Genomic DNA, 25307 nt, shown 5'->3' with positions numbered 1-25307 from the left:
TTCTCGTTAATCAAGGCATTATCTCCTTAGTATGTGTATTTTAAAACTATTCATTTCGGCGAGGTCACAAAAAATTATGAAGTGAATGGGAGCTGGACAAATGGCAAAATGCGGTCATGTGGTTAACGATCGGCAGGGACGGCTGATGTTGCTCATATTCACTCTATGCAAATAAAATGAGGTAAGCTCTACAGATATACTTGCGTTATACCAAGGTGGGCTACAGTGTACTAATACCGAACCAAACTTTCTTTTCCACGAGTAACTATGTGCCAATATTGCGAAAACAGCTTCGATGACACAGACTGAGGTGACAAATAAATGTAGAACACCAGGGGTCTCCCTTTCACTTTGTAACAATGCCTCTTCTCGAGTGTGTTTTGTGTGGATACACGTGAAGTAAGCACATCATATTCCATGGCAAAAAGATGGATAGAGAGATATACAAACATGTAGCAAACAATAACCCAATAGTACCAATAAAAATAACCAACTTTTTAGACTTCTTTTCAGAGTTAAGAGTACAATGTTCTTCCATCAAAGCGCAATGCTGTATAATTATAGCACATAGTTAATACCATGCCTTTCCAACTGAACTGAATCATTCATAATGGTGAATTTGAACTGGTGGCTTTGGGTACTTCAGCATCTGATTGCCTTATTTTGTGCACTTCATATCAGAACAGAAGTAAGAAGGAAACACACAACTAATAGATTTAAAACACTTTATAAGGACCATTTTGGGTGGGGGAAGGGAATATAGCTGCACACAATGACACCAATTTCACAGAAATCAAATTCAGGTGAAGTGATTTCACAAAGGCTGTGTTTTCCCTGAACGGCTCTCTCAACAGACTCTGTCACAAAAGATAACCATAGAATGAATTCCATCCGAATTACACAACTCAAAGTGGCTTCCGTAGTGGCCTATGCGCAATGAATGGCATCCCGGTGTTTTCAAATCACACCCTCGACCAAAGATGCAATTTGAACCTGAATAAATTCAAATCTGTCTGGCTCTTGCTGTTTTTAGCTCCACTGTTGCTCACGAGCACCATTCTAGTTACCACATGTCTACATTGCAATGAGCAGCTACATGATTTTGGGTACAAGAATGGACAAAACAGTGTTGTAGACTACAGAGCAATACAGTCATTTTACAAATACCAAAAGAAAGTCAGAAACAGAAAAGCAGAAAACGGTTGAGACAAAAAGACACCACTTCATAGAAGATGAGCAGAGCTAGTTGCTAGCACTGTATCTACTTCAGTACTTTGGTAATATTTACTACGTTGAGAACCATTAACAAAAAAGTTTAACCTGAAATTGTGACATGACACAGTTATGCATTGTCATTAGACACTGAAAACATTGAGACTTAAGTTTGAGATACAGTAATATTCCAAAGAAACAAAGGGCATAAAAGGTGTATCCTATGTTCGACCTTTGACACCACATACCACCATAACAGCAGCTGTTTGTGTCCTACATAGCAACAGTGGAATGCCCTAATGTGTTCCCCTAGAAACCGCATACACGCACACATGCATTGCACTATGGGTAGTCCCAGGAGAGGAATGAGACATCACAGAGAAAATGCCATGTGATTTAAAAACACACCTAAAAAAGGCTTTGCTTTTCATATTCACGAAATTACATTTTATACACAAATGACATGACACTTGATGAACATTTAAAAGACCATTCACAAAACTGTGTGTTCACAGTAACACAAGATTCCCAGTAAGTTGTTTTATGTTCCAAACTCTTGAAAGGCACTGAAGAGAACAGCATATATGTACAAATATAGAGCTGGTAACCTTGTTTGCATAACACATAAAATGCACAGTAGGTCTGGAAGGCTGACAGGCTGAACATTCAGTTCTGTGTTCATCTGCCCTGTGAGAGAATGTAGAAACTGTCTCTTTGGTCTGCCTGCATAAGCACTTCATTATTCAGTCGGGAAATGCAGAGGGCAGCTATACATTCAAATGTAAAGCAAGACCAGAGTTCAACAGGTTTTAGCCAGCAGAGCTTTAAAATATATATATATTTTAAAAAATATATATAAATATTTAAGTAATTACCATGATTTTGAACTTTTAAAAACCAGTGCCATGACCTCTTTCTCATTGTGGTCATCTATATGACTTATTTTTCCAACAAATATATGCATTAGTTCTTTGGCAGTTCTTAAGTTCTCAAGCAACGAAACAGACCACCAAACTTTACAGTTTGTGAATCTGGTACTGTATACAGTATATTAACCAAAAACCAGACAATTTCAAACAGAACAGAACAACATAACAAAACATTTTCCAAAACTAAAAATGAAGAATATACATCACTTTGAAAAAGGTAAACAAAGGATTCCTAGTTTTAAAATAGATTTTTAAAACTAGATTTAAAAAATAAAATAAAAAAAAGATTTTTGTTTCACCGAACAGCATGTTCTACTGGAAACAATTTCCACAAAAGACAAATAAAAACGGCGTAAAATGAGTTAGTGAAATAAATATCCCTAAGAGAGAAAATGTGATAATCCCTGGAGTTTGCCATCCACTGTGATTAACGTGAATGAGTATATTGAACATATAACACAAAAGGGCACTTAATTTAAATGCCTCGTGAACACAAACAAGCAGTCTGAAAGTACTGGTCAAAAGACACTATGCCTTTTCTAGTATAAACCTAGAAATATTGATTCAGTAAAAAACTGAACATTGAGAATTTAAATAATATGCAAGGAACATCTTAAACATCTTTTTAGGAGTGGTTATAAAACAGTGATCTAAATGGCAGCTAAATCCACATGCCATGTGTGCGTGTTGCACATTTACATATTTTACATATACAGTATATATTTATATATTTTATATCAAAATATTTTATATGTGATATTAAACTGAGGTCCTGATTCACTTCTGTCATCTATCATAAGAGTAGTAGTATTAAAAAGATGTTCCAGGCCAAATCCTCAAACTGGTTTTCTTATCCAACTAACTTTATAGCCACTTGACTAGCCAATCCCTTTCCATTCCTACCCGTCTCTCAGTGAACTTTCTAGTTAACATAACGGTTAATAATATCAACTGTCACCATCTGCTACTTCATGATAGACACATAAAATATTCCTAAGCATTACATGAGAGCAAAGCAACAGCCACTACATTAACTACAGGTCCCCGGTTTAGAGATTTCTTTCCATCAGAAAACAGCATTGATCTTGGTCCTGCACATGGATTATTTTCAAATGTCAGTGACAGTACGGTTTTCTTACCCAAACCTATTTGACCATATTTGATGAATACAGTAAAGGCAAACAATGCATTGACTTTTAAAATCTGTATAACTTAACAGATAAAATTAAGTAAAATAATTCAATCAAAACTTTTTTAAGACTTAAAATTGTCTCAATGGTTAAAAAAGTCACTGTGAGTTAGCAAATGGAAATAATCACCAATCGGCTTTTGATTGTCAGACTGAAGCCCTCACAGGTGAAATTCTGTTTAAAGTGCCATATCTTGGTGCACAACACGAAATGACCAATTCCTTACACATAGGTTTGCTTATGAAACACCCGACAAAGCTCAACCCTGATTTGTCAAAGATAAGCAAAGAGAATGGCTTCCCGCAAACAATGAGGGTTCTTACTTGTACTAACAGTTGCACCATTCAATTTAAAAAAAAAAGAAAAAAAAAAAAGCATAACAAATCAGTGTTGTATGGGTAGTGCTTAAACAGGCTGCTTACTACCCATGTGTGAATTCATAATCTGATATGAACTCTATATGCCACAGCTATGACATTAGCATATCTCACTTATGAATGATATATGTGCGTGCATACTGAAGATATGAAGTATTCTGATGATTTGAAACTGAACAAATTTGGTTAGGGGATTCAACCCACTGTAGCTTAGGGGGGAGCCAGTTTTGGAGTCAGCAGATGGATGCAGGATTTTGGCTGCTTGTTTCCTGGTGACTTTGTGCAAAGACAACCCCGACAGGGGAGCTGTTTATCAGACAATGTGACAGGGAGACAGACAATTATGCCTGAATTCAATCAGGACAACAAAAAATAAAACTTTAGTCCCTCTCAGACAAGCACCTTTCGTACATACTGTAGTCAGGAACGAGCGCCTTCTAAAGCCTAGCAAAAACCTTTTATAAAGGCAACTAGATTAGCATACCAATCATATATTATATTGATATTACCGTTACTGTAATCAAACATTACTTTCAATCAATGTCAAAATACATAATCAAGGCTAATTCATCATCGTCCATTTTTAAAGAAATAGTTAGAAACACAATATAAAAACAGAAAAAAATAAAATAAAATCAGTAGTATTTTCTTTTTTCCACCTCTCTATAAAATATTCTACTCCAGCACACGACCGTGGTAGTAACTGTTCGTACCGAAGATCACAGCCCACGGAGAGCTTGAGTGACAAAGAGTCTCTCTCTCTCTCTGAGAGTCCAGAAACCCCTTGGCCCCACCCCTTCCATTGATCCCCCAGCAACACAAGCAGTGATTGGTGAGTGATGCCGGGGAGGGCGTGGCTGACTGAGGCACCTCGGAAAAGGCTGCCGTGTGGCGCGACCCTTTCGTTTCCGTGGTTACGTGACTTTGAGGGACTGTCGGTTCCACATGCCTCGCTTGGAGTGGTAGTGGTGCATAAAGTTTCTGAGGTAGATTCTCTCCACTTCCAGCCCGGTCTGTAGGATCCTGCGTGTGAGAGAGAGGGGGACATCCACAGCAGGGATTAGCCTTTTTTACCTGAGCAGGTTATGGGTTGAGACTGGGATCATCAAATCATGCTCTTTCAGCGCGCTTCTCCCTGGTTATGGGTATGCGCTTTGAACTTAGTTGTAAGTCGCTCTGGATAAGAGCGTCTGCCAAATGGCATTAATGTAATGGTCTTCCAGGTCTGAGAACTGCTGGTTTTCCAGGTGTGAAGACAATCTGGCAAATCAGTCGCACTAATTGTTCAGCTAATTACCTGGGAGTAAAGAAAAACAGGGCCGGATTTGGATTTGAGGTCCAGATTTGATGATTGTTGGGCTAAGGTAACAGTACTTTTTATTCCATATAATTTATTAACTATATGAACCCAATGAAACCCATGTTAATTAATTAATTAATTAATTCATTATCCTAACCCGCTTATCCTGAACAGGGTCGCAGGGGGGCTGGAGCCTATCCCAACATACATTCGGCGAAAGGCAGGAATACACCCTGGACTGGTCGCCAGTCCATCGCAGGGCACACACACCATTCACTCACCCACTCATACCTATGGGCAATTTAGACTCTCCAATCAGCCTAACCTGCATGTCTTTGGACTGTGGGAGGAAACCGGAGTACCCGGAGGAAACCCACGCAAACACGGGGAGAACATGCAAACTCTGCACAGAGAGGCCCCGGCTGACGGGGATTCGAGCCCAGGACCTCCTAGCTGTGAGGCGGCAGTGCTACCCACTGCACCATCCGTGCCCCCCCCCCCATGTTAATTGCTTCTATAAAATTAGTTTTCAGCCAGCAGAGGATGGGCTGCTCCTCTAGGGCCAGGTTCCTCCCAGGATTCATTCCAACCGGGGAGTTTCTCGCCACAGTTTGGGGGTTCTGAGCTCACCTGTCCAGCAGCTCCCAGTCCTCCCCGCCCCAGCGATCCCGGAACTCTTTGGTGTTCATCCCGCCGGCAGCGTCCAGGTCAGACTTATAGATCCCGAGCAGGCCGAACCCGTTCACCTCCCAAAACCCTAAGGGGAACAACAGAGAAGAATCAGTCGACCGCTGAGTGAAGTATTATCAATATAAGACAGGACAGAGGGCAGCGGAAGATAGGAATACGTATTACATTACATTAATGGCATTTGGCAGACGCTCTTATCCAGAGTGACGTACAGTTCATTAGACTATGCAGGAGACAATCCTCCCCTGGAGCAATGCAGGGTTAAGGGCCTTGCTCAAGGGCCCAATGACTGTGCAGATCTTATTGTGACTACACCGGGGATCGAAACACCGACCTTGCGGGTCCCAGTCATGTATCTTAATCACTAGCTAACTATGTCCACAGTGCAGTGGTCAGCCAGATCAAGCCTGTGTGAAAAAATTGTACACTAAATATACTCAATATAAATTTTAACTATACTTCAAGAAAAAGAGTATACTTCAAGTACACTTCAGCATACAGTTTTTTCACACAGGTAACATAAACTCACCATGTTCCGAACACCAAGTTAGCTCACCATGTTCCAAACAGTGCAGGTTTTTGCATGTACGTAAAGTATAATTCCTTCTGTTTTCATAAAAACTTGGTACGAGTCACATATGCTAGAGACTATGAACCAGGCAGGTGGTGTTCAGACCATCATGAGCTAACAAAGTGTTGTCATGTCCGAGATAGTCAATACGTAACCATAATCATAAAACACGTTCCCTCAGGAGAAAAACTACCGCTGAACGGACGTTAACTTCTGGTGGAAGCGGCCGCTTCCCCGTGTTCTGTTCGGAACACGCCGAGTTTATGTTACACAGCGTCTAGGAGAGAGGAGTCGATTGGCGTTTGGCGCGTTTGAGACGAAACTCAGTGAGACACCACGCACCGTCGGGCTCCCGCGGAGTGGCCCCGCATTCCAGCCGCAGGACGATGGGGGCGAACGCCATCTTGCCCTCCACGCAGTGCTTGCGGATGCTGTCGATGATGTACTCGGGGAAGTGGATGTGCAGGTCACACAGGAACACGATGCTGTGGTCGTCCTGGAAATGCACACACACGCGGAGGGCGGAGCTTGAGAGGGCATTATTACGAACCCAAAACAGACTGAAAAACATTTGCACTCCGAAGAGGCTGTTTGCAGGTGTGTATAAGAAATAAACCTGATCAAATCAGTTCTTAACACTAAAAGTTACCACAAGTATAGCTTATAATATTTCTTATTATAATATTTTGTAATAAGAATCAAAGTATTTTGGAAATGCTTCTCTGCATAAATACACTGCTGAATGAATAAAACTGCAACAGGAGACATACCTCCAAGCTACCTAGATCAACATATATTAATGAGAAATATTAATGTTAGTATTTACTGCAAGATGAGCGAGATATTATGCTGAGTGTCTCAGTCTGTATTGTTAGCTGAGTATAACTGCACACATTGCATGTGTGACTGCTTCCCTTCATACTCACGGGAATGAGGTCGATCCCAGCCTGAAGGCCTGCTGATCTCTCAAAGTTTCCACTCAGCTTCACATACTGGTACCTGGGGACAGATGGGGAGGCCATTAACCCCTTGTACTGGATTTATCTCTGTGTACAATTGTGTGTGTGTGTGTGTGTGTGTGTGTGTGTGTAAGCACACCAGTGCACACGCATGAACAGAAGAGCACTTCTGACCATTCATTCCACACTTTGACCCCAATAAAAATTCCTCCCCTTCAGCAATCGTTCAGCTGCACTTTGACCTCCAGACGACAGCGAGATGAGCCACCGGTTCTCCCAGCCCCCAGGGTGCGCTGTACTCAAGCGAACGGCTAAATCTGGGGTTTCTACCACCAGCCTACCTGGGCAAGGCCGAGCTCCTGAGCTCCTGCTCCACGTCCATGTCTGTGCTGCTGTAGTCGGTGATGATGATGTTGAAGTTTCTGTCCCCGGTGTCCTTGTACAGCTGCGCCATGTCCTGGATGAACTGCCTGACCCACCGTGCCTGGTTCTTCACTACAGAGGATGAGCACAGATAGAGAGGTGAGCGCACTTTCCAATGCACTGAAACTTTTAACAAGCTTGCTCAGGTTACAGTCCCTGAGAGTTTCAAATTCAGGTCCCCATAAATCAGCCCAATCATGTAATCTGTAATGGTACTGGCTGCACGGACAAAACGTGTTTAAGTCTTGTAATGTGATTTAAAATCTAATGTTAATATTTCCTATTTCCTATTTCCTCATGAGTCAAAGTTTTTCATCCCATTGGCAATATTTTTTGTCTTAATTAGAAATAAGATTTAAAATAGAAATATAATGTCTAAATATAGGTAATGAATATTGTTTATATTGACTTTTTAATTGGTTTTTGCAGTGTGATGCAATTTGCTTTTACGGACAAGCTAATTTAGCTCTTCGCGTTACCATAGCCCACCTGAAAACACGCCCTGACAACTCCCCCCTCCCCCCCTGCGCTAAAGAGCCGTGAATTGTGGGTAAGCGGGCGTCCCTGCCGCGTCTGACCTGGGACGATGAAGTGGACGGTGGCGGAGGGGTTCCAGGCGAAGCCGCGGGGGTCACACAGCACCTGTTCAGGCGGGGCCTGCTTGCGGCCGCCCTCCAGGCCGCGGGGGCGGCTACGGCGGCGGAGCAGGTAGACGTAGCGCGACAGGCGCACGCGCTCCCCGCCCCGCTCCAGGAGCTCCAGCTCCAGCAGGTAACGGCTGCCGAACGACGGGTCCACCCGCTTCTCCACGTTCACCACCCGCAGCAGGGAGAACCGCCTGGGGGGGGGAACAACCGTAAAAAATGTAAAAACGCTGAACGCTTCTTAAAAATGCTTCAACTCGGCTTAAACTATGCTCAAATAGTCCTTTAAAAGGCTTTTTAAGTACTTAAAATGCTTAAACTGCATAAAAATGATTAGATTTGATTAGATTAGATTAGGTTTGTATGTTTGTAACTTTACTAGATAACTAGTTCTGCTGGTTATTAATACAATCAGCTCTTTACTTTGTTTGTAGGTACACATATAGGTGTACATTAGTACTTGTTAGTTACACTTTGGAATTATTTACTTAATGTATTTAAAGACAATTAAAAAGTATAGCGGAACTCTCGCACATTCGCACACTCTCACACACACACACACACACACACACACACACACACATTACCCAGGATGCTTTTGGTTGAGCTTCTTCATGAATCTCTCCACCACGGCGAGCGCGTCCTCTTGCTTCAGCAGCAGGTTGCCGGACACGTTGCAGCTCAGGTCGATCCAGTCGGAGCGCAGCGAGTGGAAGTCCAGCGGGTCCACCTCGAAGGTCTGCCCCCAGTTCACTTCCGGGTCGAAGGCCGGCGCCTCGGTGGGGTCGTAGCCCTCGTACTTCAGCATGTCGTCGTCATCGTACGCCTCTGCGTCATCCAGCTTCCAGAGCCCGTCCTCATCCTCTTTCAGGTCCATGGCGCCTTTCTCTCCCACCTCCTCCTCCTTCTCCTCTCTCCTCACCCCGGGAGCTATCTCGGGCGGCTCCAGAACGTGAAGGACAGCGTTGTTCTGCTCTGGATCCGCCTGCTTCTCCTCCACCTCGTTCCCTTTCAGGTCCTTCCACCGCTCTTTTGGGATCCAGCCCTTCCTGATGGCGTTGTCCTGGATTTCGATCTGGGACGCGTTTGCTGACGTCCTCAGCCGTGGTTTCGGGCGGGGTTTGTGGGGGCCCGGGGGGGCTCGGGGGGGCACCGGCAGCTTCGCGGCCATCGGCGGAGCCAGTCGTTCCAGGTCTCGGTGCAACGTGAGGTTTTTAAGGCTGATCGGCTTTTCCAAAGCCGCCATTTTGTTGTCATTTGCTCCCCCGGGCACCAGGCGGCGATCAACGTGACCCGGATTCTTTCCATGCGCTTGCACTGGGATGGCAGGCTTACCCTGCCTGGGCTGTTCAAACTGTGATGAATTGTTCCCCAGAGGTAGGAGGCCGTGTGGTAAAGGGCCCAGCCTCTCAATTAGACCGATTTCACTTTTCATACTGGACTTTTTCCTCCTCTGAACTTTGACCTCTGGAATTTCCCTTTGAACCACCTCAGGCGGCTGGGGTAGTGCTTCCTCCTGGACGCTGGCTTTGTCCCGCCTCTTCCTCTTCTTCACGAGCCTGGGCCCGTCGGCCAGGCCCACAGAGAACAGCTTCCTTTTGCGCTTGAAGGTGTAGTCGTCGTAGTCGTCGCCGTAGTCTGGAAGGTCGTTGGATCGTTTGCGGGCCCCGTCCTCTCCATCTTCCCCCTCGGGGTCGTCATCCTTGGGAATGTCCTCGTACCTAATATTGTCCTCCAACTCGTCAAAACCTGGAGGCAGAAAGAAAAATCGCTTTTCATTATGACCAATTTCACCGAGTTTGAACATATTTCACAAAGGCCCAATAAATAAACCCAGGGCAATTTTGTCAATTTGGGGTGAAAGATTTATGTTCTGGTAGTGAGGCATTATATTCAACATTTTCTGTCACAAAGTAATTCACTGCAGTCCAAAGCAGCCATGAAAATATGGACAACATTGTTATTAATGTTTTAATGTATTGTTATATTCTGCGAAATCCAATAAAAAAAACAGATTATTCCTGCATACGGCACATTCGTACAATAATATTATTTAATACTGTGACAGCTGTACTGCCACACTATGCTGCTCACCATCAATCTACTGTTATTTAATTCTTGGAAGAAAAAAAAAAAACATTAACACCGAGTTCTGCATTATACAGCATGCTGGTCATTTGTATCTCAGGCTGGGAATGCTTGAACTTTCGAGCTTCAGCCGTATGCTAGGTATGGACGTGTGGTGTGGTTATTCACAATGTGAGTAATGAGTAGAACTAGTGTCAATAGAAAGTCATCTAAACGTACAACGAGAGTGAACATGCTGGCACACACTAGCACAAACGTCTTTCGTTGAAACTGCACTCCTGACCTTTTACAATGCTTACTTCAGCATGGGATGTATGACTTCACATTCCTGCAGTGTTATAACATTGATGTTAATGACTAAGGAACAAGACACGTGCGGTCTCTCTACCTGCCGTGTCCCACGGAGGACGTGCGTCTTCATAACCTTCGGGGACGTCCAGTTTCATGTATCTATAAAACCCATACCTGCCAAAAGAGTACTGAAAAGTTCAATAACATGGCACATATTAAATTACACTAGCTTCAACAAAAACATTGACAACAAACAAACTCGCAGTATTGTTCTTATTCAGCTGCTAAGCTTTAAGTCTGTATGTTAGATATATTATACATATTTTCATATCCATATCTTTTCCATGGTCACATTTCACACAAAATGTAATTCCATACTATACTACTACGTTTACATAATTAGTCTCTATAAAAGCCGTGGCAGGCTTGGGCTGTCAATGTCAATGGCTACTTGACTGTAGTGACTGTGGTGACATAGCCACCTTGTGGTGTGGTGCAGTACTGTGCTAAAAACAGAGTGATGTAACCTCCCCTAGCAGTGGTTAAGGTACATAACTGGGACCTGCAAGGTTGGTGGTTCAATCCCCGGTGTAGCTACAATAAGATCTACACAGCCCTTGAGCAAGGCCCTTAACCCTGCATTGCTCCAGGGGAGGATTGTCTCCTGCTTAGTCTAATCAACTGTATATCACCCTGGATAAGAGCGTCTGACAAATGCTCACATGCTTTTACCCGAGCTTACCCGAGCACCAACCTAACTCAAGCCAACATTTCGATCCCCATAAAACATTTCCCAAACGCTGCAAAACAAAACCATTCAGAGTGAACTTCCTGTTCAACAGAAAGAATGTTCTAGCTATTGAATATGCCGTGCATCTTGTTGTTGCAACGTGCCTGAACTGGGATTACATTGTGCCATTGCAAGAAAAGGTATTTTTTTCCTGAAAAAACTGAATCTAGGAAGAAAATAAAAATCTTGGAAAACGTAGCACTGCTTTGGATTTATGACTTTTTCAGTTCATGGAAAAAACCTTTTACATCATTTTTATATTTAAAATTGCATTATTAAATAGCCAGGCCAGAAAGTAGTTACCTCTTTATGTACTGTGGATTGGCGTGGTAAAAGCACTTGTTGTCGGTCTCCATGTGCGTTAGTCTGGTGTAGTCATTGGGGTAGATATAGGACATGTAGACCTGTCAATGGGAGAACCACCAGCATTAAATCCCAGACACTAACACACCTTATAACTATAGCCTACAGGACAATCATTTGTGATTGTATGACAAAATACGTGTGTGTCCGCTGACTTTCTTACTGAAAGTATGTGTACAAGAGAGCAGTGACAAGCAAACCAAATCAAGGCTCAGCAGTGCGAAAGACTCCTTCCCCTTGGTAAGAAAGTTGAAAGCATGTCCATTCACATTTTGACAAATATTTCCCTTTAACCACAATAGTACCACAGCTAACACAATACAGCAAATACATTTTCATGTGGGTGAGCTCTGTCCTCTGATTGGTCCCACGGAACCGTGTGACATATTGTGGGGCAGGCGGAGGTGGTACTCACGAATTGCAGGCCCTGGTACCTCAGCAGGGGGTAGCCCTTGATGATGTAGCTGGGCCTGTAGGTGCAGTCCGGCAGGAGTTTGTTCAGGTACGCCTCATTGATGAGTGGCACTGTGCAGAGGTAGTAGACATAACGCAAGTGAAACAGAGAAAGCCACAACTCTCACAGAACACGAGGACAGCCAGGTCATGTCAATGTCATGGAAACGACTAATCTCTGGTCAGTCGTGCAGGTCTCTACCAACTCCCTTTAAATCATAAGCAATCATAGACTGGAGTGGATTTATATCAATCAATATAACTAAGTGCAAATTGAATTATGTGGTTCCTGATGGGGAGGGAGAGAGTGAGACAGAGAAGAGACCAGAGCAGAGAGAGACTGAGACAGAGGAGACCAGAGCAGAGTGACAGTGAGACAGAGGAGACCAGAGCAGAGTGACAGTGAGAGAGTGATACGGAGAGGAGACCAGAGCAGAGAGAGAGTGAGAAGGAGAGGAGACCAGAGCAGGGTGACAGTGAGACAGAGGAGACCAGAGCAGAGTGACAGTGAGAGAGTGATACGGAGAGGAGACCAGAGCAGAGAGAGAGTGAGAAGGAGAGGAGACCAGAGCAGGGTGACAGTGAGACAGAGGAGACCAGAGCAGAGTGACAGTGAGAGAGTGATACGGAGAGGAGACCAGAGCAGGGCAACAGTGAGAGAGTGAGACAGAGGAGACCAGAGCAGAGAGAGAGGGAGAGAGGGAGAGAGGGAGAGAGTGAGAGAGTGAGAGAGTGAGAGAGTGAGAGAGTGAGAGAGTGAGAGAGAGAGGAGATCAGAGCAGAGAGAGAGTGAGAAGGAGAGGAGACCAGAGCAGGGTGACAGTGAGACAGAGGAGACCAGAGCAGGGTGACAGTGAGACAGAGAGGAGACCAGAGCAGGGTGACAGTGAGAGAGTGATACAGAGAGGAGACCAGAGCAGAGAGAGAGGGAGAGAGTGAGAGAGTGATACGGAGAGGAGACCAGAGCAGAGAGAGAGGGAGAGAGGGAGAGAGGGAGAAGGTGAAACGGCGGTCGCTCACGCTGGTGCAGGCTGTCCCGCCGGTCCTCCCGCAGCATGTCCGCGCCGTGGGCGGAGGTCCTCGCGCTCTCGGCCGCCATCTTGGCGTGACTGGCGGCCGTCTGCGGGATGTGGCCCACCTCACTCAGCAGCAGGCCGGACTCGTCTGAGAGGGGGGCAGGGAGCGGCACGTTACATCACCGTTACCCAGAACACCCAACGTTTTGCAATACACCACTCGAGGCTGTGCTGCATCGCTGCATAGTGAATAGTCACAGCTACAGGGGTGTATGGCTTGGGTGCTTGGGACCCCCTGTAGTCATGACTGTATTCACCAGCACAGCCTTCACAGCTGTATTGCCTTTATAAAATGGCTACAGCATGTAGAAACAATTAATTGATAACACAATATTATTTATTTTGTCATATTATTTGTAAGTAACGGTGTGTGCGTGGAGTGATACTGTTTACAAACTGGCTGTTTGACTGTTACTGTATCAGATTTGCAAACAGGATGTGGTCTCAGCCAATCAGCTTCAATGATCAAAACAAACCATTAAATAATGTGATGCAGTCTCATAGTTTGTCGAACAAACTAAACCAAAAAAACAACTTCAAAAAGGCCAGGATGTGCAGCTGGGATGGGAGTGGCTCTTAACCCCTCCACTGTGCCGTTCACAGGGCGGAAATACTGCAGACAAAAGCCAGACTGGCCTCTCAACACCACAGCCCAGATCAGCAGAACATCTCTGTTGTACTACTTACTTGTGTAAAGGGAAATGTACTTGGAGCCGATGATGCTGAACCGCAGACCATCCGGCTGCACTTGCCACTGCGGAGAGAGCAAACACAGTCAGAGAAAACATCCCACTGTGGAGAGAGCAAACACAGTCAGAGAAAACATCCCACTGTGGAGAGAGCAAACACAGTCAGAGAAAACATCCCACTGTGGAGAGAGCAAACACAGTCAGAGAATATATCCAACTGTGGAGAGAGCAAACACAGTCAGAGAATATATCCCACTGTGGAGAGAGCAAACACAGTCAGAGAATATATCCCACTGCGGAGAGAGCAAACACAGTCAGAGAATATATCCCACTGCGGAGAGAGCACAGTCAGAGAATATATCCCACTGCGGAGAGAGCACAGTCAGAGAATATATCCCACTGCGGAGAGAGCACAGTCAGAGAATATATCCCACTGTGGAGCGAGCAAACACAGAGAAAATATCCCATTTTTGGAATGCCCCCCCCCCAGTCAGTGTTCTAGAAGTCCATTGCTTTCAATCTGAACTTCGTTCCAATTATCTGCCAGTAACGATCATCATTAGAATGTTCAGGGAACATTCTTATCTCCCATTTGTGGTTTTAGATAGATAGATAGATAGATATTTTATTCATCCCGAGAGAAATTTTAGACCTCAAGGCAGTGGTTTCCCAACCCTATTCCTGGAGATCTACAAATCCTATAGGTTTTCGTTTTTAATCCTGATGTGGCACATCTGATTTTACTCATTATCAGCTCAATCGGATTGCTTGCTGTTGAATGAGGAGTGCTGTATTAGGTTTGGAGTGAAAATCTAGGACAGTCGATCTCCAGACACAGGATTGGGAACCACTACCCTAAAGGGTTAAACCAGTTGGGCTGGTTCAGCAGTAGTTCTGAATGCTAGTCTATAGAGAATATAGTAGGAGCGTTCACCCATGAAAATTGCCTTCCGCTTTTCTCTTCTCAAAACAACACTGAACATTGACCAGAGCATTGTGTCTCTCCTTCCCATCCCGATTACCCAACACTGATCAGATCAGACACAAGCTAAGACTGAGCTAAGCCATGTGTGCATGTGTTTCTGCTCACATGCATGTGTGCATACAGTATATTGGAAACACGCTGTTATTCCATGTGGTATGTTCTGTGGTTTAAAAAATATCAAACTGGAAACAACCGATTTAATTTGCGTGTGTATGTTCTTTTTCTGCCGTAAATACGAACCGCGAAATACACCAGAACCATTACAGTAGAAGACACAACAACTTGTCAGCCATTATTAACAGCATTGCTTTAATCCCATACAGCGTTCTGTGATGGGTATGCACTGTGGTTGAATGCAGTGTCTCTGTTAATATGCGGTCATATGGTTCTAAAAATACGACTACTTTCTGAATAAGCTCTCCACACCTCGGGCCTGAAGAATGGCGAGGAAAACAAATGCCCCTCTGTAAACGCTGACACAGTGATCAGAAAAAAACCAAGTTTCAAAACACTGCACCTGCCAATCACAACAGCAATCTTTTTCAGCAGAATTTGTTGGGATAGGTAAGGAATGTCAAAAGAACTGTCCTTGGTCACACTACAAAATTGATATATAAATTGGCATTGACTGATGTAGTGGTTAACATGAATTAATTACGTACATAAAATAAACTTAAATAATTAGTTAACCAAATACATGAACTTTTTTTTTCATTCCAATAATAATTGGCTTTAACAAATGTAGTTGTCAACATGAATTAATACAATACATTTCCTAACTGCAATAATATGCACATTTCTCAGCTCCAAATCACCGGCCGTCAAATGAATCATAACGAGCGCAGAACTGTTGCTTTTAAAACGCTAAAAAACGTCTTAAACATCCTTCAAATCTAAAGCTCTCCCCGCGTACGCTCATAAAATAAGTGTTTTAAACCTGTGCGAAACACTCCATTAACCTAAATGGGTCCACAGGGGTGTTTTACGGGCTTTTTTAATTCTGCAACAGCCCATGAAATCCGGCATGCATCATGTAAATTGGCGGCGTAGGAGCAGGGCAATAAAAGCATTTCTGTGTGTGCCGAGGTCCTGATTACCCTCTTCCTTCCGGCCTGGAGACCACTCTCGTTAAAAAGAGGAAGGCCGGGAGGGGGGGGGGGGGGGCTCTGCGTGACATAAAACATTGGCTTCATATTGTTTGCTAGTGGGGGGCAGCAACAGGGTTGAGTCTCTCAAGGAAAACGGATGGAGAAGTTCCTTGCAACTTGTGTTCAGAGTGACCCACTGTGTGAAGTGTGTACCAGGGGAACAGGCTTCTCAGAGACCCACGGTGTGCAGTGTAAATGAGTAAAAGACTTACTGCGACTTCTACATGGTCCGTCCCCCGCTCGTTCTGCTTGTGGATGATTTCAAAGTAATAGCGCTCTGACGACTTCAGCCTGCGGGGAGACAACATTCATGTTACGCACTGCAGGGAGACAACAGCTATGCTATGCACTGCATGGAGACAACATTCATGTTACGCACTGCAAGGAGACAACAGCTATGTTACACATTGCAGAGAGACAACTACCATGTTACGCACTGCTGGGAGATAACATTCATGTTACGCACTGCTGGGAGATAACAGCCATACGCATAACGTCCACATGTACTCTGCAGTAGGTATAACCTCAATATGCAGCCATAGCATTACTCATGGTACTCACTGCCCTTGTACTTCAAAATAAGAGCCTTCAGTTCTGGTTCAGCTGCTTATTCACTCACATGTCATGCTATCCTCCACCACAACGAAGGCGGGCTCAATCTACATGACGTGTCAACCACAAGGCCATGGGCCAGATACGGCCCCTAATGAATTTTGATCCGGCCCACATATATCCAGATAATTAACCCGGCCTGTGAAATAGTGTGGATGTTTAGTCAGCGGTAATATCCATTTGCAGCGCAGGGTGCGCTGCACACAGCTGCGATCACACTATGCAGCATTGGCCCCCTCCCCTAAATCTGACTGAATTCTGCTCCCCCCCCCGATGCCCCCCTCGTCTCATTGGCTTTAAGCAGTGCTAATCTGCTTAGAGCCAATGAGACTCCCCTCATGTAAATGCTGCCAACCCGATAGTTTACAAAAAAGTTGCATAGCAATACTACAGGTAGCTGTTAACAACAGACAATGAAGCTAAGCTAAGCTTCCAGGTCTCATTGTGTACTGTTATGCTCAATTAGCCAATAAAAACTGACATTTTTTACACACGTTTGTCCTTATTTTTCCCTCCGGATAAACAAGACATTTGTCACTTGCAGCTCTGCAACAAATTCTTTCAGAATGTTTTCTGTTTTCACATGATATATAGTTTGTAAAGTAGAGGAATAGTAAAATTCCAGGTTGGCAGCACTTATCGGGAAAAGATCTATTGATTCGATATGAAACACCATCATAACCACAACCGTAATCCTACAAGTCCACCAACTGCATTCCATATTATTACCCGTCTGCCCGTTAAACTATGCTCCGCGCGTGAGCCGCTATGCTACAAGTTGCACAGCCCCATAGCCTCGCTTGAACCCCATGTAGCGGGGACTTTTCCTGTTCCTACACACCACAGCTCCAGACTAATAGTGGGAGATAGGACAGCAGGCTTTGATAAGATCACATAAGTGCCCCCCTCCTTATCCTGTTCTGACAGACATCACTTCCTTTCCCCTTTTCAGAGGAAATTCTGCAGGAGAAGACAATCTGCACGCCTGCCAGCCCGCGCCTCGGAGAGGGATTTAGTCTTACCTGGCAACCGCGTTTGACCTGTGCTGCCAGGGTTGCCAGTAGGGCCTCTATGCACCCCCTCCTCACTCCCAGCCCAGACCAGGCAATAGCCTAGTGTCTCAGGTGCTTGACTGGGACCTGGATGGTTGATGATTCAAGCCCCTGTGTAGCCACAATAAGATATAATCTGTGCAGCTGTTGAGCCCTTGAGCAAGGCCCTTAACCCCATATTGCTCCAGGGGAACTGATCCCTGCTTAGTCTAATCAACTAGAAGTCACTTTGGATAAAAAGCATCAGCTAAATAACTGTAATGTAATGTTCGCCATTCGTGCAAGGCCTAGGCAGCCTTTCGACTGATTCCGACATCCATAGAGCAGCAGAACGTGGGTTTCGCTTCTGTGTACAGCCTGGCCGGTGTGTGGCCATCACTGCCCATCTCCCTACTGTCCCGGCACAAAATGGCCGCCATCGCTTCCAATGCAGTTCTGCCTTTTAAGTTAGTGACTCACTGGACCGGGTGCGACGTCTGACTGGCGTACTTCCCAAACTCCCCCGGAGCTGTCCATTCTGCGCCCGTCTGCAAGATAAATGAGCGGAAAACAGCCACTTTAAAAACAAAATTAGATCAATACCACGGCTGGGGACTTATTCCAGACAGACACTCATGGTTGCTGCATATGAGAAGGATGAGGACAGGAACAGAATGAAATGGACAAGGTTATCATCATTATTATCATCATCATCATCATCATCATCATTAAAGGCTTTAAAATGAGGTTCAATTGGCTTTTCCACCTCAATTTCATCATAGTCACGATAATTATAATGAATCCAAAACAAAACCATTATTGCAGCTTGACTTTTTAAAACATATTTCTGTGAAGCCTTAAAAATAAGGAAAATAACTTAATCTTAACAATGAATCTACCTACACAGCACAACATTAAAATATGCTTTTTTTCATTATTAAAAATGCTTTAAACTGTATAAACTTGTCTATAAACACTAATATTTCATTATATGATATGTGCACTCATATAAGCAGATAATCATAAGTGAATTACATTCAAAAGTTTAATTTTTAAATAAAAATGGAAATCTTGTAAACTCATTGGGGGTGCATTATTTTGGCACATACTGATGTTCATGATCACCATCTTAACAGGTGCTCCAGAACCTGTAGAATTTTTCATTAAAAAAAAAAAATAAAGACCACCTGCCATATTTCAAAATGCATGGGATCTATTGCTACATAAATTTCACCACATGCAGTACCATGTAATTCCAATGGAGGGAAGAAGAGTGAAACTGACGTGGGATTAGATGCCGTGCATTTTTAAATATGGCGGGTGGTCTATATATATATATATATATATTTATGAAAAGATTCTACAGGTTCTGGATAACCTGTTAGGATAGACTTCATCATGAACACCTGTACAAGGTATTTAAATAACAAAACACCCCTCCTAATGAGCTCAGAAGATTTCCACTATCATTTAAAAATTAAATTTTGACACTTATGATTATCTGCTTATATAAGTACACATATCATATAATGAAATATTAAGTGTTTATAGATAGGTTTACACAGTTTAAAGCATTTTTAATCAAGATAAAACTGGTTTAAGCCGGTGGTTTTAATGTTGTGGCTGATCGTTGTACAGGCTTCTCGTTGCTGACATCATTCTGTCAATCACTAAGGCAGCACGACACGTGCTTTGTGAGAAACACTTGTGTCAGCATCCAGTTATTCCGGCTATGCGGACAGGCACGCGTTCAAATCGCAAGCCGTCTCTCAGCTCATCCATGCTGCGCGAACTGCTGTTTATGCATTTCCCCCCCATTACGGCTTGCTGTAGCCAATGAGGGTTTTGGTTTTTGATGTTTTTGATGATAGCAGAGGACAGGTTTTGGAGTGAAAGGACTGCGGGGGAAGCTTTCTGCGGAAGGCCAGGCCAAACCGGTTCTACTGCATTCCAGGGGCCTGCGCCCCACGTCTACTCCACACAAGCTTTTAAACCTGAATACTGCAGACAATACGAGTCAAACCAATATAGAGTCCACTGAACAACAAAGTCAAAAGCCAAAGTCAAAGCCAAGCCTTACTATGACCCCTAATGTGGCAATAAACAAACTGTAAATAAATGTACAATAAACATACACTCCACATCTACTCCACAGGAGAGCAGAATTATTCAGCAGCAGCTTTTAAACCCGAATACTTCAGTCAATAAAGTGAAATGCAGTACAACACAATAAAACCAAACTTTCTATGGCCTCTAATGAGCCAACGGGCATACACAACGTCATGCACGGCCGTCACTATCACAGGGAGAGACGCAGCGACACGCACCTTCCCCACCAGGGCCAGGAGATGGATGTTCAGGGGGCTGTCGTCCGAGCTCAGCCAGAATTCAGAGTTGTCGTCGGAGGCCACGGCGAACAGGTACTGGCCTGAAGAGCAGGGGTAGAAGAGGGAGGCTGTCACACTCCAGGCTGAGGCTGTGGAGGCCTTTCATTCCAGACGGGGTTAGCTTAGCTCTGAGCTCCCACCACCACCACCTGAGCCGGGAAGCTTACGAACATAAGTGTGTTATTATTCTTTAAAAAGTACCGCAGGGCAGAGCGGAGTCTGTGAAAGCGTTCGGCAAGGCATTCATTTTGTTTTATTTAGTATCAGATGACAAGATGAAGAGACGCGGTGGAAAGTCCTTTGAACAAATATCAAAAAACACTGGCACCTGGGCGCCACTGCGTTGGGACAACGCTTAGTTGAAAATCTCTTAAACTTAGTGGCGAAAATTTAATTACAATATTTTGATTTCAAATAATTGTTTACAGACAGATTTTTAGGAAATGCCTTTTTACAAATACAAAGATATGCATGTGTGGGCACTGTTAGTGGGGTTATTTATGTTTAATTTAATAGAATTTGAGCCCTCTGTACAGTAATAAAATAACCAAGTAAATGATAATCTATTATGCAATGATGAAGTTAATAGGGATGCTTGATTCATTATATATAATTGAATCATTTCTAGACTCTATGCACAGTATAAAAGTTAATTGTAAATTAAGACAGACTGCAATGAGGACAATTAATAACTGCAGCTATCTGTCAGTTACATAATGTTGGGCTCTTGTCATGAATATTGGTGAAAAATGAGAACTGGGCTTTGATTTGCATCCCGTTTTAATTACCAACATTGAATACAACATAATCAAATAACTTTCCCATTTTCTAAGCTGTAAAATGTATGGTCTCCTCCCTTGCGGTTATAATCGAATTTACTTGGGCTATCAATCATTCTACTGTGTTTCTGCCACTGAAAAATTTCCCCGCTATCAGAAAAAATCGTTGTGCATTGGCAGCATTTTTCAAAGATGAAGCCTGCAATGTGGTCTGAAACACAATCAATACGCACAGCGCACTCATGACTTTCATAGATAAAGAGACCACTTTGCTTTATTTACATGCAATAAGGTAAACGCATGGCAGATGGAGATTGATCTTTTAAAAGACGAGGTTGATGAACATATTTGTGTGACCATTCGATCACAAATACAATAAAGAAACGCTACCAGTGTGTGAGAAAACAAACGCTACACTGTGTGCGTGCGGAACCACTGGAGGTCGGCCATTAGTGCAGCTACAAGCAAGATGCTAAATGCAGATAAACCAGGGAGTTTTGTAAGTTACAACAGCAAGCAGCACTGGAAAGCAAAGAAATTACTTTAAAATGAATTTAAGCAAAAAAATTTAAAATAAATAACAAAAAAAAAAACATTGAAATTAAATAGCTGTTTGGAAACAAATATAACCTGTAAATACCACACCACAGCAGAAAAAAAAAAAAAAAAAAAACACAATCCATTTTTAATGGCTATGTGGGAAGTCCACCGCTCCCTGATAATTGTATGCATTTCTTGGGCTCTGGTGAACAGAGACACAGCCGCTTCATAAAGGAGGGTCCTGTTTCGCGGGGGCTCGAGTTACGCGCACGCGGGCAGCTATCTCTGAGCAGAGAACCGTTTCCACGGCGAGCGTCCGCGGAGCGTGGAGACCGCGACTGCCATCGTGACTCAGCAAGAGGCATGAGCAACATGACCCAGGGGCCCTGTGGGGTTAGGGAAGCAGGCCGGCCTATCAGCTAGTCCACTTTTTAACTACACTACCCAGAGGCCTTGTGGGGTTAGGGAAGCAGGCCGGCCTATCAGCTAATCCACTTTTTAACTACACTACCCAGAGGCCTTGTGGGGTTAGGGAAGCAAGCCGACCTATCAGCTAATCCACCTTTTAACGACAGTACCCAGAGGCCTTGTGGGGTTAGGGAAGCAGGCCGGCCTATCAGCTAGTCCACTTTTTAACTACACTACCCAGAGGCCTTGTGGGGTTAGGGAAGCAGGCCGGCCTATCAGCTAATCCACTTTTTAACTACACTACCCAGAGGCCTTGTGGGGTTAGGGAAGCAAGCCGACCTATCAGCTAATCCACTTTTTAACTACACTACCCAGAGGCCTTGTGGGGTTAGGGAAGCAGGCTGGCCTATCAACTAATCCACCTTTTAACGACACTACCCAGAGGCCTTGTGGGGTTAGGGAAGCAGGCCGGCCTATCAGCTAGTCCACTTTTTAACTACACTACCCAGAGGCCTTGTGGGGTTAGGGAAGCAGGCCGGCCTATCAGCTAATCCACTTTTTAACTACACTACCCAGAGGCCTTGTGGGGTTAGGGAAGCAAGCCGACCTATCAGCTAATCCACCATTTAACTACACTACCCAGAGGCCTTGTGGGGTTAGGGAAGCAGGCTGGCCTATCAACTAATCCACCTTTTAACTACACTACCCAGAGGCCTTGTGGGGTTAGGGAATCAGGCCGGCCTATCAGCTAATCCACCATTTAACTACACTACCCAGAGGCCTTGTGGGGTTAGGGAAGCAGGCCGGCCAATCAGCTAATCCACCATTTAACTACACTACCCAGAGGCCTTGTGGGGTTAGGGAAGCAGGCCGGCCTATCAGCTAGTCCACTTTTTAACTACACTACCCAGAGGCCTTGTGGGGTTAGGGAAGCAGGCTGGCCTATCAACTAATCCACCTTTTAACGACACTACCCAGAGGCCTTGTGGGGTTAGGGAAGCAGGCCGGCCTATCAGCTAATCCACTTCTTAACTACACTACCCAGAGGCCTTGTGGGGTTAGGGAAGCAAGCCGACCTATCAGCTAATCCACCATTTAACTACACTACCCAGAGGCCTTGTGGGGTTAGGGAAGCAGGCTGGCCTATCAACTAATCCACCTTTTAACTACACTACCCAGAGGCCTTGTGGGGTTAGGGAATCAGGCCGGCCTATCAGCTAATCCACCATTTAACTACACTACCCAGAGGCCTTGTGGGGTTAGGGAAGCAGGTCAGCCTATCAACTAATCCACCTTTTAACTACACGCGACCTCGTGCTTCCAACAGGAACCTAACTGATTGTAAGAAACGGAGCATTACATTTAAAATGGTACAACATTGGTTGTACAAAAACCAAAATAGAAAACTGCCATTTTCTATTTTTTCGTCACATAGGCCTCGGCTTATCAAGGTAGCCGTCTTTTCTGTACGGTTTTACATCCGATTACCTAATCTTCCTTTTAGCAACATGCGACCTATGCTTCCAACAGGAACCCAACTGTTTTTATGAAAAGGAGCATTGCATTCAAAATAGTACTACATTTGCTTAAGTTATCACTGCCATCTTCTCTCCCCTCCCCCCCCACCCCCCAAATAGGCAAGACAGCCAACTCTCCTGTACGGTTTTACATCTAACCTGCATTGTTGGATGAAGTAAAGCATCTACAGTTTATGAAACATTCTATTTGCCTAGCGTCACTCAACCTCTTGTAATAGTTAAAGGCTAAAGAACTATTATTTATGGTCCTGCTTAATAGGTTTAGGGCCTAATCCATGTTTGTGAAGTTTTCGTTTTGCCTTAATTAATGTGTTGTGCGTTAAACAGGCTCTCTGTGACACGGCTCCCGTGGAGAAAGCGATCTCGCTCGCGTTATCCACACCAGACCGACTGGAATGCTAATTGTTGAAACAGTATATCAGCGAGCAGCCGGCAAAAGTTTTGCCAAAAGCTCCTGTGTGCCAGTCGCCCTTGCTGGGCGAAACACGAACCGTCCGTGTGCGGGTGGAGGTAGCCGAAGATCCGCAGGCCGTAGCTGGTCCAGCGAGGAGTCACAGCCAGCTTCTTCACAGTGGTCCGTGACTGGAACAGAGAGCGGGACGAGGTTAGCCGTGCCCCCGCTCATCTTGTGACTTGTTTCAGTTTCTGAAGAGCTTCTAGCCAGGCGAGAAGGCTAATGGCTCCTAGGCAGTGGTCTCTAAACCCTGGTCCTGGAGAGCTTACCCTGGTAACCAGGTGAGGCGAGTTAACCATGCAGTCAACTGGTCTAATTGATTCATTAAGTGTGGAGTAACAACGAAAACCAGCAGACCCTGTATCTCTCCAGGACCAGGGCTGGAGACCACTGCTCCAAGCTGAGTTTCAGGCACTGTAGGTTGGCAGTGGACACGCTATGAGGAACGTGAGATCTGGCTCTACACCTTCTCAGCATACAATTCAGTTTTGATTGAGCCATTCACATTAGAACAGCCTTTCACCCGAAGGCATTCAAAAAATAAACACACATCATAAAACAAAATTAATTGGAAATTAATTTATGATGCTCTGCAGTCGATCTACAAATACCAGTTTGTGCTGTTTATGGGACAACAGCTGCGAGTGCTTATTATATGAATCACTAAAGAATATATGCAAATCAAGTCAGCAACTGCTCAAATTGATAATAATAAGCATGCAATGTTCAGAAGTAAAATATATTTTCACTTTTTAGTTTCAAAACATTTGCCAATTGGATCCGCCTTCAAAAGATATTTCTGAGTGAGGGTCAGGCTAGGGTTCCTCTCTAACTGCCCTATTTCAAATTTTAAATTATTTTCTAATGCAAATACAGGATCTGGCTGTAATGAAAGAGGTGGTAAATATTCAATGCGTTTGTGTTTTTGTGCATGTGTGCGCATGTTTGAGTGCATGTGTGTCCATGTGTGTGTTTGTATGTGTTTGTATGCGTGTGTGTGTGTGTGTGTGTGTGTGTGTATACGTGTATGTGCGGGTGTGTGTGTGTGTGTGTTTGTGTATATCTGTGTGCCTGTGTGTGTGCGTGTGCGTGTGCCAGTGCAGGTGTGTGTGTGTGTGTGTATATCTGTGTGCCTGTGTGAGTGTGTGTGTGTGTGTGTGCGTGTATGTGTATGTGTATGTGTATGTGTATGTGCGAGTGTGTGTGTATGTGTGTGTATATCTGTGTGTGTGTGCGTATATCTGTGTGCCTGTGTGTGTGTGCCTGTGTGCATGTGTGTGTCTGGGAGTATGTGTGAGTGTGTGTGTGTGTGTGTGTGTGTGTGCGCGGCATGTATGTGTGTGCGTGTGAGTGTGTGTGTATATCCGTGTGCCTGTGTTT

General features: G+C 44.3%; 1 protein-coding gene across 1 annotated transcript in view; it reads right to left on the bottom strand.

Moving 5' to 3' along the window:
* Positions 1-711: 711 nt before the first annotated feature.
* LOC133134872 (beta-1,4-N-acetylgalactosaminyltransferase 3-like) overlaps positions 712-25307 on the bottom strand; it is a 52191-nt gene continuing 27595 nt past the window's right edge. Inside the window, exons 5-20 of the mRNA XM_061251429.1 lie at positions 23965-24055; positions 20149-20249; positions 18302-18369; positions 16391-16469; positions 14044-14110; positions 13301-13444; positions 12243-12352; positions 11768-11868; positions 10772-10848; positions 8883-10044; positions 8230-8489; positions 7570-7723; positions 7196-7268; positions 6612-6765; positions 5639-5765; positions 712-4731 (exon numbers count right to left, since the gene is read on the bottom strand). Coding sequence (XP_061107413.1) covers positions 4623-4731; positions 5639-5765; positions 6612-6765; positions 7196-7268; positions 7570-7723; positions 8230-8489; positions 8883-10044; positions 10772-10848; positions 11768-11868; positions 12243-12352; positions 13301-13444; positions 14044-14110; positions 16391-16469; positions 18302-18369; positions 20149-20249; positions 23965-24055 — 2877 coding nt within the window. The 3' untranslated portion in view covers positions 712-4622. The remainder of the gene's footprint in view (positions 4732-5638; positions 5766-6611; positions 6766-7195; positions 7269-7569; positions 7724-8229; positions 8490-8882; positions 10045-10771; positions 10849-11767; positions 11869-12242; positions 12353-13300; positions 13445-14043; positions 14111-16390; positions 16470-18301; positions 18370-20148; positions 20250-23964; positions 24056-25307) is intronic.

Source organism: Conger conger, chromosome 8 (genome assembly GCF_963514075.1).
Source record: "Conger conger chromosome 8, fConCon1.1, whole genome shotgun sequence".
Taxonomy (NCBI): domain Eukaryota; kingdom Metazoa; phylum Chordata; class Actinopteri; order Anguilliformes; family Congridae; genus Conger; species Conger conger.
The sequence above is the reverse complement of the archived record's forward strand: the minus strand, read 5'-3'. Positions and strand labels throughout refer to the sequence as shown.